Source organism: Bos grunniens, chromosome 24 (genome assembly GCF_055505025.1).
Source record: "Bos grunniens cultivar Pamir isolate PY7600 chromosome 24, Bosgru_T2T1.0, whole genome shotgun sequence".
Lineage (NCBI taxonomy): Eukaryota > Metazoa > Chordata > Mammalia > Artiodactyla > Bovidae > Bos > Bos grunniens.
The window spans coordinates 32237105-32251748 of record NC_141188.1 but is presented as its reverse complement, the minus strand read 5'-3'; the positions used below and the strand labels follow the sequence as shown (position 1 = coordinate 32251748).

At 42.7% G+C, this 14644-nt stretch overlaps 1 protein-coding gene across 8 annotated transcripts in view; it reads right to left on the bottom strand.

Annotated features, from left to right (window-relative positions):
• Positions 1 to 3614, bottom strand: part of SS18 (SS18 subunit of BAF chromatin remodeling complex) — a 76599-nt gene extending 72985 nt beyond the window's left edge. For 2 of the 8 annotated variants that reach the window (XM_086372909.1, XM_086372914.1), the window contains exons 1-2: positions 3346 to 3553; positions 104 to 180 (exon numbers count right to left, since the gene is read on the bottom strand). In XM_086372909.1, the coding sequence (XP_086229035.1) occupies positions 104 to 180 (77 nt within the window). In that variant the 5' untranslated portion in view covers positions 3346 to 3553. Of the gene's footprint in view, positions 1 to 103; positions 181 to 1996; positions 2525 to 2836; positions 2946 to 3101 lie in introns of those variants that run through there. The other 6 variants (XM_086372906.1, XM_086372910.1, XM_086372911.1 and 3 more) reach the window with 5 other exon arrangements.
• Between the last annotated feature and the right edge of the window lie 11030 nt (positions 3615 to 14644).

Sequence of the window (14644 nt, the reverse complement as noted above, 5' to 3'; positions counted from 1 at the left end):
TGTAAGTTATATCTCAATAAAGCTATTCCTAAAAAGAAAGAAAAGTTAAAAAACTAACCAACACAGAAAAAGAAATACCAAAAAACTTTCATATCAATCTTACTGAGAACACTCTGAGGTCTTTCCTTTATTCTGATAGTCCATTATACACTGAATAAGATGGTTATTTTCATCCAGCATCTGAAATAAAAGTAAAAAAAGTTTATTGTAAATCTCATGCATCAAGTAAAATAAAAAATTAAGATTTCTAGAAAAGTTTATACAGGAACTGAATCCACAGGTCTTTTTTATACCTACAATATAGCTCTGCACAAAAGATCTTATTTTATATCTTTGGGATGTTATGTTTAATCAACAATTTTTAATTTTTTTTTTAACCACTGCCACCCAGCTTGTGGGATCTTAGTTTCCAATCAGGGATTGAACCTGTGCCCCCTACAGTGGAAGCTAATCTGTCCTAATCCTGAATGAAGTAAACTGATGAAAACTTCAGCACAGGAGGCTTAAGGAGATAGCTGGTTAGCTTCCAAGTTTTATGTTGTTGTCTGACTCTTTGAGACCCCGTGGACTGCAGCACACCAAGCTTCCCTGTCCTTCACCCTCTCCCAGAGCTTGCTCAAAAGTCCATGATACCATCCAACCATCTCTCCCTCTGTCGCCTCCTTCTCCTCCTGCCCTCAATCTTTTCCAGCATCAGGATCTTATCCAAGTTTTATGCAGCATGGTTTTGTGACTTTCCAAATATGCAATAATTAATGCCAGTAATTTCTAGGTAAGTACTATAATATTAACCACAGACCCTATGAGCCAACCTTATAATTGTCCTAAAAGTTTAAAAACAAGCATATATTTATCATACTATGAAAACAATTCAAAGCAAAACTGGCTTTAAGGGTTAAATAGTGCATCTAAGCAGAGTGGTTCTGAGGAAAAAGCACTGATGTAGCAATTAAAAGGCCAGTTTTACTGTGATGCTATCCTGAGCAAACCACTCAAGATGTCAAAGCTCAGATTTATCAAGGGACAGGAGTAGATGTTCCTCCTCCAACCGCCCCCACCCTTCCAGGATTTCAAAGCTTTAATATCATAACCACTCTTTCTCAATTTAGTTAATGTAATTCTTTTAATTAAACACGAAGATCCATTTAAAAGTGTGACCTCTTTTTTGCATATGAATCAGTCTTTACTTGGTGGAGAAAAAAAAAAACATTAACATGCCCTTCAAAAGAAACAAATGCAGTTTTCTTCTTATATCTACTCATCAGATGCCAAAAAATTTGTCTTTAGAATGTGTTTTAATACAACCTCCAATCTAACGATTTCACAACCTATCTTCTCAGTAGATTCCACAGCTTAACAATCTTCACCATTAGAACGTCTGGGTTTGTCTCGTATCTAACGTCATTCCCTCAGGCTAGCAGGCACTTAATGTGGGATCCTTTTTCTCTCCTGAGCTGAGGATGAACACTTTAACTGATCAGCATCTCTTGAGTTATTCACCCACGATAAATTATCTTAAGATGTAAGTAAGAAAAACTCTTTATAGGAAATACAAACTCAGAACTTTTCTACAGTCCAAAAAGTGAAGCCTTCCAGAAACACGTTTTGAGTACGTGTACTCGGAGCTGTCTGCCAGGCCGCAGACTTCGCCCAGCGCGCTATACAAAAAGCACTGCATTTCCAGGCAATGCCAAGCCTGTCTCTTCATAAATAAAGCAACAGTTGGGCAAATGTCAAACGCCACACTGTAAAGAGCCTGAGAGTCAACAGAAGCCTATTAACATAAACTACTAGGCATATGATGGTGGTGTCTTGAGTGGTCTTAAAAGTTGACTGTATTTTTACACTTTCATCTTTGTTCCGGTGCATAAAACAAAACCGAACTATTTAGGGTAAACTGCAAAATTTAGCAAGTAACTTTTCAAACTCTGGTTCACTAAAATTCAGAATGCTGCCGTGCTCAAAGGCAACAAGGGGCAGAAAACAATAAAGAAACCTTTGTGTCCCCAACTGGCAAGTAACCGCGGCCACAGCGCAGCTCCCCGCGTGTGTATCACGTCTTCTGAAACTGATCACGAGGCTCAGTCTGTCTCCACCATTCGACCCTAAGCTCCCTGAAGGCAGGCAGGGATCCTGCTCACCACCGCAGCCTCGGCGCCTACGCTTGGCGCTGCAGCTGTAAATGGGACGGGGGTGGACCCAGAGGGAGAAGCGGGTCCGAGAGAACCCCGAAGTCTAGAGGGTGCTCCCTCGTCCGCCTCGGAGCCTCGGCCGAGGTTTCCCGCAGCATCCCCCAAGTTCTGCTGTGAGCTCCCCAACTCGGCCGGAGTTTGCGGCCGAGCGCCGAGAGCGAGCAGCGCTCCTACTTCTTCCTAGGCCCACTCCCGGGACCCGCGGTGGGGTCGACCCGGGGCGGCCGCCGCACCGCGCGGGGCGGGGCGACGCCAAAGTAACTCCGGAGCGACGCGCGGACCGCAGGGGGCGCGGGCCTCGGAAAACAGCCCTGCCCCGCGCGGCCACCGCCGCCGGGCGCACGCGCCCCGCCGCGCGAACGCCGCCCCATCCCCAGAGAAATCGGGCGGCGGTTACTCGAGCTTTTGTGCCGGTAGGAAGAAGCCCGAAGGGGCGCGCAGGGCTCCGCGAGGGGAGCAGTTCGCCCCTTCCGCCACCCACTCGGGCGCAGCCCCACGGCTCAGGTTCCCACACCCGCCCGCCCGCCCGCCCAGCAGGCCCGCCTCCGCCCCCGGCGCGGCCGACAAGCCCGGCCCGAGCCCAACCCCCGGGCTCCTCCTCAACGCGGGCCAGGCCTGGCATCCCCGACGCCGCGCGGCTTCACCTTCTGAATCGCGGCGGGAGTGATCTCCCCCTTGCCGCGCTGCCTCGGGGCCGCGAACGCCACGGACATGTTGCCGCCGTCACCACTACGGGCAAGTCCCGAGCGCTCCGGGTGAACGGCAAACTGGGGGAGAGACGCCGGCCTCTCGGGCCGAACCACGTCGGGCTCGCGGGGAGGGGGGATGCTCCGGCGCCCGACGGGCAGCCGGCCGGCCCCGCCTGCGGGAGAAGCTCGGGCGCGAACTAGTCCGGTTTCTGCAGGGTACCTGGGAGCCGCGGCCCCAGCAGAACGTCCCTGTTCTCGGTCGCCTTCCGGTTCCTCCGCCTGTCCTTCCCAGCCACCCCCGGCCCTCTGCGCTCGTGGTAGGGCCGCGCCCCAGCCCTCCCTCCGCTTCAGCGATTCAGGAAATGGTCCCGCCGCCCGCGGGAGAGGGAGCGGCTAGGGCAGCCCCTGTCACAGGAAATGCGAGCGCCCGAGCCGGCCCGCCCTCTTCGCGCGGGGCCACTTGCCCCTCTCTCCGCGCGCCCGGGTGTCCCTCGGCGGCGTTTCGGCGCTCCGCTCTATAGCTCGAGCTGTTTTGCCAACTTCATCCTCACCCCCTCCTGGGTAGAAGTGGCCGCCCCGAGCTGTGCGGGTACCCGGAGAGGGGAGGAGGAAGGTCAGAACCCGAGAGTTTCGTGCGCACCCGTGGAGCATCTACTGAGACGGGGCAGGGGTGGCCGGACTAGGGGAGCGCCGATTCGCTGGTTTGAATGGCTCGGCTACGCCCCCGAAGTGCGCACCTCCGAGTCCACGGTCTCGTGCGCACACATAGCCCTGCCGAACAATTAGAAAGTAAGCGCGACCCAAAATCGGGAAACGAAGGCTATGTCCTGTACTTCGGGGGCAGTCGGCCAACTTGGCTGCAGCGCCCAGAGTTCGCCTCTTAGGATAAACCCTTGACGGAAATGTGGGTCAGTTTCATCTGACTTGCATCTTTGGAATTAGGTTTTGAAATAGGGCACCCTCGCGCTTTTCTTTTGCAATTATGTATTTACTGGCTTGCTTGTACATTAGGCCCAAGCTAATCAGTGTGAGGGGAAAAGCCCAAAGTTTTCAAATTGTGGAAGGGACATGGGCAAAAGTCCGTAATATGTTGGTGCAGGGTTTATTAATACACAGTAAAATTAGACTTTCATGTAACACGAAGGAAAAGTTTATATAAAAATGTCACCCAACATTAATGAGGCTCAAAAATCAATCCCTCGGTTAATATATAAAATAAACCGGGGGGAAAAAAAAGGGAAAATTTCCTTATTTGAAAATATAAGTTTCAAATAAATGCTCTTCACAAAAAGGTCATGAGTTTCATTCATTCAGCAAATTTGGGTTCTTTTTATGTGCTCGCCTTTATTCTAGGCACCTGGGATACAGCTGTGAACAAGATGGACCGAGTACCTGTTCTCAAGGAACTTAAACTCTGATAGGGTTCAGAGACCAGAAACAAGTAAACAAATAGGTACATATGTAAAGTACTTAGGAAGGCAAGCAAACTGGGGACTGAGAGAGACTGACAGAGGCACTCAGGTGGTTGTGATGGGAAGTCCCCTTGGTTATATTTAACCTGAGACCTAAAGGATGAAGACACTCAAGACATCCTCAGAATAAAAGTAAGATGATTTGTACTTATGCAAATAGTAGTTTCTTTCAGGAATTGTCTTTCACTACCCTCAGCGTTGACAAGTAAACTTGGACATAATGCAAACACATCAATTTGGAAAACCTATTGAATTCAGAACAGAAACTAAGTCTTATCCAAAAGCCTGGCTTCCATGGTGGTGTGTTGATGTTTACACAAATGTGCCTTAGTAGTTGAGAATATCTCAGTAAGAGAAATGAAACTCTTACTGCTCCACTTCCATCTGCTAGGGAGATAGCATGGAAATTGTAAAAGAATGACATGAACCAGTAGCAACACTGTCTGAATTCCAAAACCCCGGGGCGGGGGGGAGGGGTGAGGGGCGGTGCCAAGGTAGTACCCAGAGACAGGTAACTCTTTTGTCTAAATTACAGCTTCCCAGCAGTAGATAAGGAAAGAGATAACAGCTCTGCTTAAGTTGTTTATTCCTTCAAAGTAGCAGGGCAGGGCCTAGGGCACCCACTACCTCTAGACATGGATAAGCACAGTTTTCTCTGATACCAAGGGCTTCCCAGGTGGCGAGTGGAAAAGAATCTGCCTGCCAGTGCAAGAGACACCAGAGGCATGAGTTCAATCCCTGGGTCAAGAAGATCTCCTGGAGTAGGAAATGGCTACCCACTCCAGTATTCTCACCTGCAAAATTCCAAGGACAGAGGAGCCTGGTGCTCTGTTGTCCCAGGGGTTGCAAACTTGGACGCCACTGAGCGTGCACACATATATGCCAAAAAGATACCGGTTTTTTCTGTGTCCATCCCATGAAATCAGAGGGCAAGCACGGTGTAATGGTTCATCCAAAGATACAAATGATCTCCCTGAAGAATTCACTTTTTTAAAGGGGCCCTATCTTACTCCTGGGCTTCCAGGTGGCGCTAGTGGTAAAGAATCTGCCAGTTGTAAGTTGTAAGAATGTAAATGTAAATGCAAATTGTAAGAAACACCGGTTCTATCCCTGGGTTGGGAAGATCCCCTGGAGAAGGAAATGACAACCCACTCCAGTATTCTTGCCTGGGAAATCCCATGGACAGAGGAGCAAGGCGGTCTACAGTCCACAGGGTCGCAAGAGAGGGACACAACTTAGCAAACAGATACTTACAACAATCTTACTTTTAAGCTTTCAGTATAAATCCAATCAATCAGCTTGACCTGGACAAGTAAAAAATTCAGCAAGTGGTAAGGAAGACTGTAACCTGGAGGAACTCTCTGGGAATTTTGGAGTCTTTGTACCTATAAGATCCCTGAGTTAGGGAAAAGATAGAAGCATCTAGTCCCATTTTACCATTAGTTTAGAGAGAGGAATCCCAAGGTAACTACAAAGTGATAGCAGGACTGGAAGGGAAAAGAATAAAGAGTCCCCAGCATTTAGATAAGGAGAAAACAGAGAATGAATATGGGTAGTTGGCCCAAGTTTGAGAAATGACTCGGAACTTAAAAATGAGCTACGCAGGCAGCCGTCTCCCCAACTAAAAAACTCCGTCCCATTATTTAAACTGCTCTTGGATTGAGACATCTGAAAAAGGAATTCAGTCCCATAACAAAGAGGTGAGAGGTTTTTGCGAATATACAATAGCTCAGAATAAGTAAAATTATCCACATGAACAATTAATTGATCTTGATTATTCACACTAATGAATGTAGATACACTTTTCAAAAATAGTAATGAGGAAATTATCTGTGCTTGATTTTCAAATATGCTTAAATTCTCTATTTGTTTTACATGAATTTGTATTCCTAAATGTATTTAACTGAACCGACTGAATCAAGTGCTATAGGAATATGTTCAATATTTTATAAAACTATAAAATCATGGCATTAAAATTATCTTAATCCACACAAAATACATCATGAATTTTCAGATAATTGAGATTACTTTCATTCAAGTGTTTCTTTAGTACTTACTGTTTCATAATTAGTAGACTCTCTGTACTACCAAATTAGCTGGTATTTTACGCCCCTGTGCTGCCATCAATTCATATAATACATTGGGAACGCACAGACCAAGCCTGTCTGCTTATAATTGGGCTCAGAGCAAAACCCCTCAGGTAATATCTTTCAAAATATTTCTGCTCACTGTCACCATGGCATTTGATGAGTCATTTTGAGTTGTGGCTTCCACAGCTTTCAAGACTATAAGGAGAACAGCAGACATCTATATATAAAATCATTATTCTAGGCAAGAACAAATCACCTTTCCCAATCCTTCGTAAAAGACTTTATTTTCAATACTCCAGAAGATTTCGTTCAAAGTAGACTATAACTTAACCTCTCTGGCACATTTCCATTTGTTCTAATACTATCAAATACTGAATGAATTAAGGAGGAGCTGAATCAATTATGTTTGGGGGTTTAATGTTATTAGAAAGCATTGCTTCAAAAAACTAGTTTCTTTGTGAAGCTCTGTGCAGCTGTAACTAGCTCACGGTGACGAGGGCACAAGTTTGGAGTTCCGGGCTCTTCCACCTGTGCCATGGTACTGCACAGGACACTCTCTATCTCATTCACCTTTTGCCACCCTGTCTAAAAGACCACGAGGAATAATAAGGTATTTAATTATTTAGTTAGTATTTATTATGCACAGCCACCATGCTGAGTGATTCTTTAAGATGTCGTCAATCTTAACTGGTAAAATATGCAAAAACAAATGTGATATTGTGTTTATCACACACTGAGGAAACCAGAAGGGAAAGAGACACATGTACCCCAATGTTCATCGCAGCACTGTTTATAATAGCCAGGACATGGAAGCAACCTAGATGTCCATCAGCAGATGAATGGATAAGAAAGCTGTGGTACATATACACAATGGAGTATTACTCAGCCATTAAAAAGAATACATTTGAAGCAGTTCTAATGAGGTGGATGAAATTGGAGCCTATTATACAGAGTGAAGTAAGCCAGAAGGAAAAACATAAATACAGTATACTAACGCATATATATGGAATTTAGAAAGATGGTAACGATAACCCTGTATACGAGACAGCAAAAGAGACACTGATGTATAGAACAGTCTTATCGACTCTGTGGGAGAGGGAGAGGGTGGGAAGATTTGGGAGAATGGCATTGAAACATGTGAAATGTCATGTATGAAACGAGATGCCAGTCCAGGTTCAGTGCACGATGCTGGATGCTTGGGGCTGGTGCGCTGGGAAGGCCCAGGGGGATGGTATGGGGAGGGGGGAGGGAGGAGGGTTCAGGATGGGGAGCATGTGTGTATCTGAAATTAAAAAATTTAAAAAAAAAAGAAAAAAAAAATGTGATATTGTAATTACTAAATAAGGATAAGATTTGTACTTAATAATCTAATAAGGAGAGAAATACATACCTCAAGACCAGAAATGGTCCAAAATACTTGACAGTGCAGCCTCCTAAGATATTTTATAACTTAGAGATCATATTTTTTCCTCTTGAACATGTTTCCTGACCTTGAAAATGATGTGCAGTTACTTTACCTTTAGTAAAAGAATATAATAACTGTCCTTGAACTACTTCACAATTTATGGAGAGGATGATGACATACTAATTTCCCTATGAGTTGTTAACTAAGTTCCCTATGAATGGATGCAATAGGCACTGTAATTTCATCCTCACAAAGATGACTACTTCCCAATCCTCAGAACCTGTGAATATGATAACTTACTTGAAAACATGGTATTAAGGTTCCAGTTGGAATTGAGGTGGTTAATCAGCTGACCTTAAAATGCAAAGATGAACCTGGATTATTTGGTTGAAAGTTAAAGTCTCTCCATCTGTCCAACTCTTTGCAACCCCACGGACTATACAGTCCATGGAATTCTCCAGGCCAGAATACTGGAGTGGGTAGCCTTTCCCACTGGGAAGATCCCCTGGGAAGATCCTCCAGGGGATCTTCCCAACCCAGGGATCGAACCCAGATCTCCCGCACTGCAAGCAGATTCTTTACCAGCTGAGCCACCAGGGACGCCCTTATTTGAGTGAGCCTAAGTGCAGCAATAGCACCCTACTCCAGTACTCTTGCCTGGCAAATCCCATGGACAGAGGAGCCTGGTAGGCTGCAGTCCATGGGGTCGCTAGGAGTCGGACACGACTGAGTGACTTCACTTTCACTTTTCACTTTCATGCATTGGAGAAGGAAATGGCAACCCACTCCAGTGTTCTTGCCTGGAGAATCCCAGGGACAGGGGGAGCCTGGTGGGCTGCCGTCTATGGGGTCACACAGAGTCAGACACTACTGAAGTGACTTAGCAGCAGCAGGTTCATCCACCTCATTAGAACTGACTCAAATGTGTTCCTTTTTATGGGTGAGTAATATTCCATTGTGTATATGTACCATAACTTCTTTATCCATTCATCTGTCGATGGACATCTAGGTTGCTTCCATGTTCTAGCTATTGTAAATAGTGCTGCAATGAACAATGGGATAGCATGTGTCTTTTTCTATTTTGGTTTCCTCAGGGTATATGCCTAGGAGTGAGATTGCTGGGTCATATTGTGGCTTTATTCCTAGTTTTTTAAGGTTTTTATCTTATTTTATATAATTTTATTTTTTATATTTATTTTATTCCTAGTTTTCCATGTTCTTTATGGTATCTTTTGAATGTGGGTGGCCTCCAGATGCTGAAAAGGCAAGGAAGGAGATTCTCCCCAAGAGCTTCCAGAAGACATAAAACCATACTAACACTTAATTATAGCCCAGAGAGGCCCATTTTGGGTATCTGACCTCTAAAACTGTAAAGTCATAAATTTGTGTTGTTTTAAGCTGTTCAGTTAGGGATAATTTGTTCACGCATCTATAGGAAATTTCTCTAACATTCATGGTTGAATTATGCAATGTGCACTAAAATATGGATGTTATTCAATATGTTACAAACTGCTGTCCTAATTATATACTAAGCTAACCTAATCACACTTATTATATATTTTCTTTTGAAGAAAATATTATAGTGCAGTCCTATAGACACTGTAGTTTCAGCCTTCTGGACTCCAGAATTGTGAGAGAATACATTTCTGTTATTTTAAGCCACCAGATTTGTGGTAATTTATTACAGCAGCCATAGGAAAACTAATACAGATGCCAAGATAATTCAGTGGAGGGAAGACTATTTTGCAACAATTCATGTTTTAAAAAATGAACTTTGACCCTTTCCTCACATAGGCACAAAAATTAACTTGAAATATACTGTAGACCTAATGTAGAAAGTAAAACTATAAAATTCTGAAACAAAAAATTGGATAAAATCTTCATGACCTTGAGTTAATATTTCTTAGATATAACAAATATCAAGAAGCATCCAAGAACGATTGCTAAAGTGGATTTCAATTAAATTTAAAAGTCTCTTCAATCCTCTTCAAAGGATTATAAGAAAGTAAAAATGCAAGCTATACTCCAGGTGAAAATGTATGAAAACAGAGAATTTGTATGTAGAATATTTAAAGAACACTTGCTGCTGCTAAGTCACTTCAGTTGTGTCCAACTCTGTGCGACCTCATCAGTAAAAACACAAACAACTCTTAACAAAAATGGACAAAAGATTTAAAGACACTTACAACAATGATGTGGGAGCGGCCAATACATAATGCAGGTTTACTGTGATAGTTTCTTAAAGATGGTTGAAACTTACAGATTCTTACCAATGTATTTTTATTACTCTTGTTGTTGTTGTTGTTTAGTCACTCAGTCGTGTCTGACTCTTAGTGACCCCACAGACTGCAGCACACCAGGCTTCCCTGTCTTTCACTTTCTCCCAGAGCTTGCTCAAACTTATGTCCATTGAGTCGGTGATGCTCTCCATCCAACCATCTCGTCCTCTGTTGTCCCCTTCTCCTCTTGCCTTCAATCTTTCTCAGCATCAGGGTCTTTTCCTATGAGTCAGTTCTTCGCATCAGGTGGCCAAAGTATTGCAGCTTCAGCATCAGTCCCTCCAGTGAATATTCAGGGCTGATTTCCTTTAGGATTGACTAGTTTGATCTCCTTGTAGACCAAGAGACTCTCGAGAGTTCTCCAGCACCACCGTTCGAAATCATCAGTTCTTTTGCAGTCAGCCTTCTTTACGGTCCAACTCTCACATCCATACATGACTACTGGAAAAACCGTAGCTTTGACTGTACAGACCTTTGTCGGCAAAGTAATGTCTCTGCTTTTTAATACACTAAGTTGGTCATAGTGTTTCCTCTAAGCAAGCATTTTTTGTTTCATGGCTGCAGTCACCGTCTGCAGTAATTTTGAAGGCAAGTTTGTTATTATTCCAACTCTATTACATTAAAATCCATTGGTCTATGTAGTCTTTTATTTATACATAATTGTGTGTCTTGCTTTGGTCATTGGAAAATACTTGTTCACTGAATTATGTATAAATTCCAAATTCAGTACTACATAAAAAATTAGACTTTTTCATTGCCACTAGTCTCATCAGTAAAAGTTTTTTTTTTTTTGCCATTTAAGATTTTAATTTAAAAATATTTTACATATACATTTTTCTATTCTTCTTCAATTTTTTTTTCCTAAATGGGTTATTATAGAATACAGAGCAAAGTTTTAATTTATGGGGAGGTTGTCCAGTTTATGGTGATATATGCAGGTCTTCCAAAAATTCTAATTTTTGCTTAAATGCTTGAATTTTATCTTTTGAAACACACACTATCTGGTTTTGCGGGGGTTGTTTTGGCCTTGCAGTGGGGGTTGTAGGATCTTCGTTCCCCAACCGGGGACTGAACCTGCCCTAAGCAGGGAAAGCACAGAGTCCTAACCACTGGCATGAGTACCTGCTCAGTTGCTCAGCTGTGTTTGATTCTTTGCCACACCATGGACTGTAGCCCACCGGGCTCCAATGTCCATGGGATTTTCCAAGCAAGAATACTGGAGCGGGTTGCCATTTCCTTCCCGACACAGGGATGAACCTGTCTCCTGCATCTCCTGCACTGGCAGGTGGATTCTTTATCACTGAGCCACCTGGGAAGCCCTCTAACCACAGGACCACCAGCTAACTCCCTATATGTTGTTCTTTTGAAATGACAGGTTAATGTCATTCAAGAAATGTTTGCCCAAATATCTAACTCTGAAAAACCACAGTATGTCAATCATTCTTTCAAGAATAAATGATGTTCCATAAGAAAGGGGGTGGTTCAGCAAACAACTCAAATATTTTAAAAAATGCTTTTTCTCAAGCTAACATCTTAATTTGAAGGCAGAAGAGGTGTTCTATGTGTACTGCCCCTTATCTCATTCTGAATATTAAAACGGCAGGTACTCAAGAGAGATTTAATAAAATTCATTATTAAGTGCTTATTCAATAACATTCTAAAATGAATTTGGCATTTCTTCCCACAGGTGCTCAGTGGTAAAGAGTATAATGTTTACTAGTACAATTTTGTACTACTGCCTTGATTTATTCTACAACTCTAGCAGTTTTACCCATTTCTTTGCATTGTCAGCATAAATATCCATACAGTGAAAGGGCAAATACAGTTTTTTTAAAAAAATTTTTATTGGAGTATAATTGATTTACAATGTTGTGGGACAAACACCGTTTCAGTGTTATCACTATAGACTTGACATTGTGAATCCCTTGAAAGGTTTTTGGGTCCCTCCAAGATCTCTGAACTCCAGTTTGAGAAACATTGCTTTATTCCAGTAGGACCAAGATGATTCAAAGCTTGGTATTGGTCCCTGTGAGAACATGTCTATTTTTGTTTCACTCTTACTTCGGGTTGTGGCCCTCTGAATCCCAACAAAAGCCTAGATGTTTTTCATTACCTCTGTACTCTGAAAGGCTTTGAACTCCAATTTTTGTTTATCAAAGGTCTCCTTTGCTTCTAATCTAGGAATAGGTAGATACCTTAAGAAGAAGATGCTAGGCTTACTCTCTATGAGTTTTCCTTCTCTTCTGAATCCTGGCACCACAAACCCTAGGTGGAGTTAGCAAGCATGCATATATTTTTTAATATTTTGTCCAATATTTCTGATTGTTCAGTAAGATATTTGGCTCAAACCATCAAGATGTCATTGTTGGAAATCTCTAGGCATTAAACTATAAAGTTTAATGTTGCTTTTATTGTTTAAGTATAAATTATGTTTGCTGTAGCTGAGCCACCTCCCTGGTGGCTCAGATGGTAAAGCATCTTGCTTACAATGTGGGAGACCTGGGTTCGATCCCTAGGTCAGGGAGATCCTCTGGAGAAGGAAATGGCAACCCACTCCAGTACTCTTGCCTGGAAAATCCCATGGACAGAGAAGCGTGGTGGGCTACAGTCCATGGGGTTGCAAAGAGTTGGACACGACTGAGCGACTTCACTTTCACTTTATGTTTGCTGTAAAAAATTTAAAATAATACATACATATATATACAGTTTGGAACAATATCTTCTCTTTTATTACCATGTCTCCCCATTCTCCTTCCAATCCTTGGCCTTTTGCAAAGAAAACCATTTGGTTGACAAGGTGTATATTCTTTCACTCTTTTTTCTGTAGATTTAGAAATACATATGTATACACATGTACATTTAAAAATATATAAATGAGCTCATGCTAAATTTTTACACTTCCTAATTTTTCTCTGACAGAAAAATCTTAACTTTTTGCTTAACTCAATGATTAATAACAATTGTTATCATTTTTCAAGTGCTTATCTGTGTTAGGTAAGGTGGACTGGTATTCCCATCTCTTTAAGAATTTTCCAGTTTGTTGTGATCCACACAGCCAAAGGTTTGGGTGTAGTCAATAAAGCAGAAGTAGATTTTTTTTTCTGAAACTGTTTTGATTTTTGGATGATCCAATGGATGTTGGCAATTGGATCTCTGGTTCCTCTGCCTTTTCTAAATCCAGCTTGAACATCTGGAAGTTCATGGTTCACATACTGTTGAAGCCTAGCTTGGAAGATTTTGAGCATTACTTTGCTAGCGTGTGAGGTGAGTGCAATTGTGAGGTAGTTTAAACATTCTTTGCATCACCCTTCTTTGGGATTGGAATGAAAACTGACCTTTTCCAGTTCTGTGGCCACTGCTGAGTTTTCCAAATTTGCTGGCATATTGAGTGCAGCACGTTCACCTCATCATCTTTTAGGATCTGAAATAGCTCAACTAGAACTCCATCACCTCACTAGCTTTGTTCATAGTGATGCTTCCTAAGGCCCACTTGACTTCACATTCCAGGATGTCTGGCTCTAGGTGAGTGATCACACCATCATGGTTATCTGGGTCATGAAGATCTTTTTTGTATAGTTCTTCTGTGTATTCTTGCCACTTCTTCTTAATATCTTCTGCTTCTGTTGCTGCTGCTGCTAAGTCGCTTCAGTCGTGTCCGACTCTGTGCGACCCAATAGACTGCAGCCCACCAGGCTCCCCAGTCCCTGGGATTCTCCAGGCAAGAACACTGGAGTAGGTTACCATTTCCTTCTCCAATGCATGAAAAGTGAAAAGTGAACGTGACGTCGCTCAGTTATGTCCGATTCTTAGCGACCCCATGGACTGCAGCCCACCAGGCTCCTCCATCCATGGGATTTTCCAGGCAAGAGTACTGGAGTGGGGTGCCATTGCCTTTTCCGCTGCTTCTGTTAGGTCCATACAATTTCTGTCCTTTATTGAGCCTATCTTCGCATGAAATGTTCCCTTGGTATCTCTAATTTTCTTGACAAGATCTCTAGTCTTTCCCATTCTATTGTTTTCCTCTATTTCTTTGCATTGATCACCAAGGAAGGATTTCTTATCTCTCCTTGCTATTCTTTGGAACTCTGCATTCAAATGGGTATATCTTTCCTTTTCTCCTTTGCCTTTAGTTTCTCTTCTTTTCTCAGCTATTTGTAAAGCCTCCTCAGACAATTTTGCCTTTTTGCATTTCTTTTTCTTGGGGATGGTCTTGATCACTGCCTCCTGTACAATGTCACAAACCTCCATCCATAGTTCTTCAGGCACTCTATCAGATCTAAACCCTTGAATCTATTTGTCACTTCCACTGTAAGGGATTTGATTTAGATCATACCTGAATGGTCTAGTGGTTTTCTCTACTTTCTTCAATTTAAGTCTGAATTCCCCAATAAGGTGTTCATGATTTGAGCCACAGTCAGCTCCTGGTCTTGTTTTTGCTAACTGTGGAAAATTCTTAAAGATATGGGAATACCAGACCACCTTACCTGCATCCTGAGAAATCTGTATGCAGGTCAAGA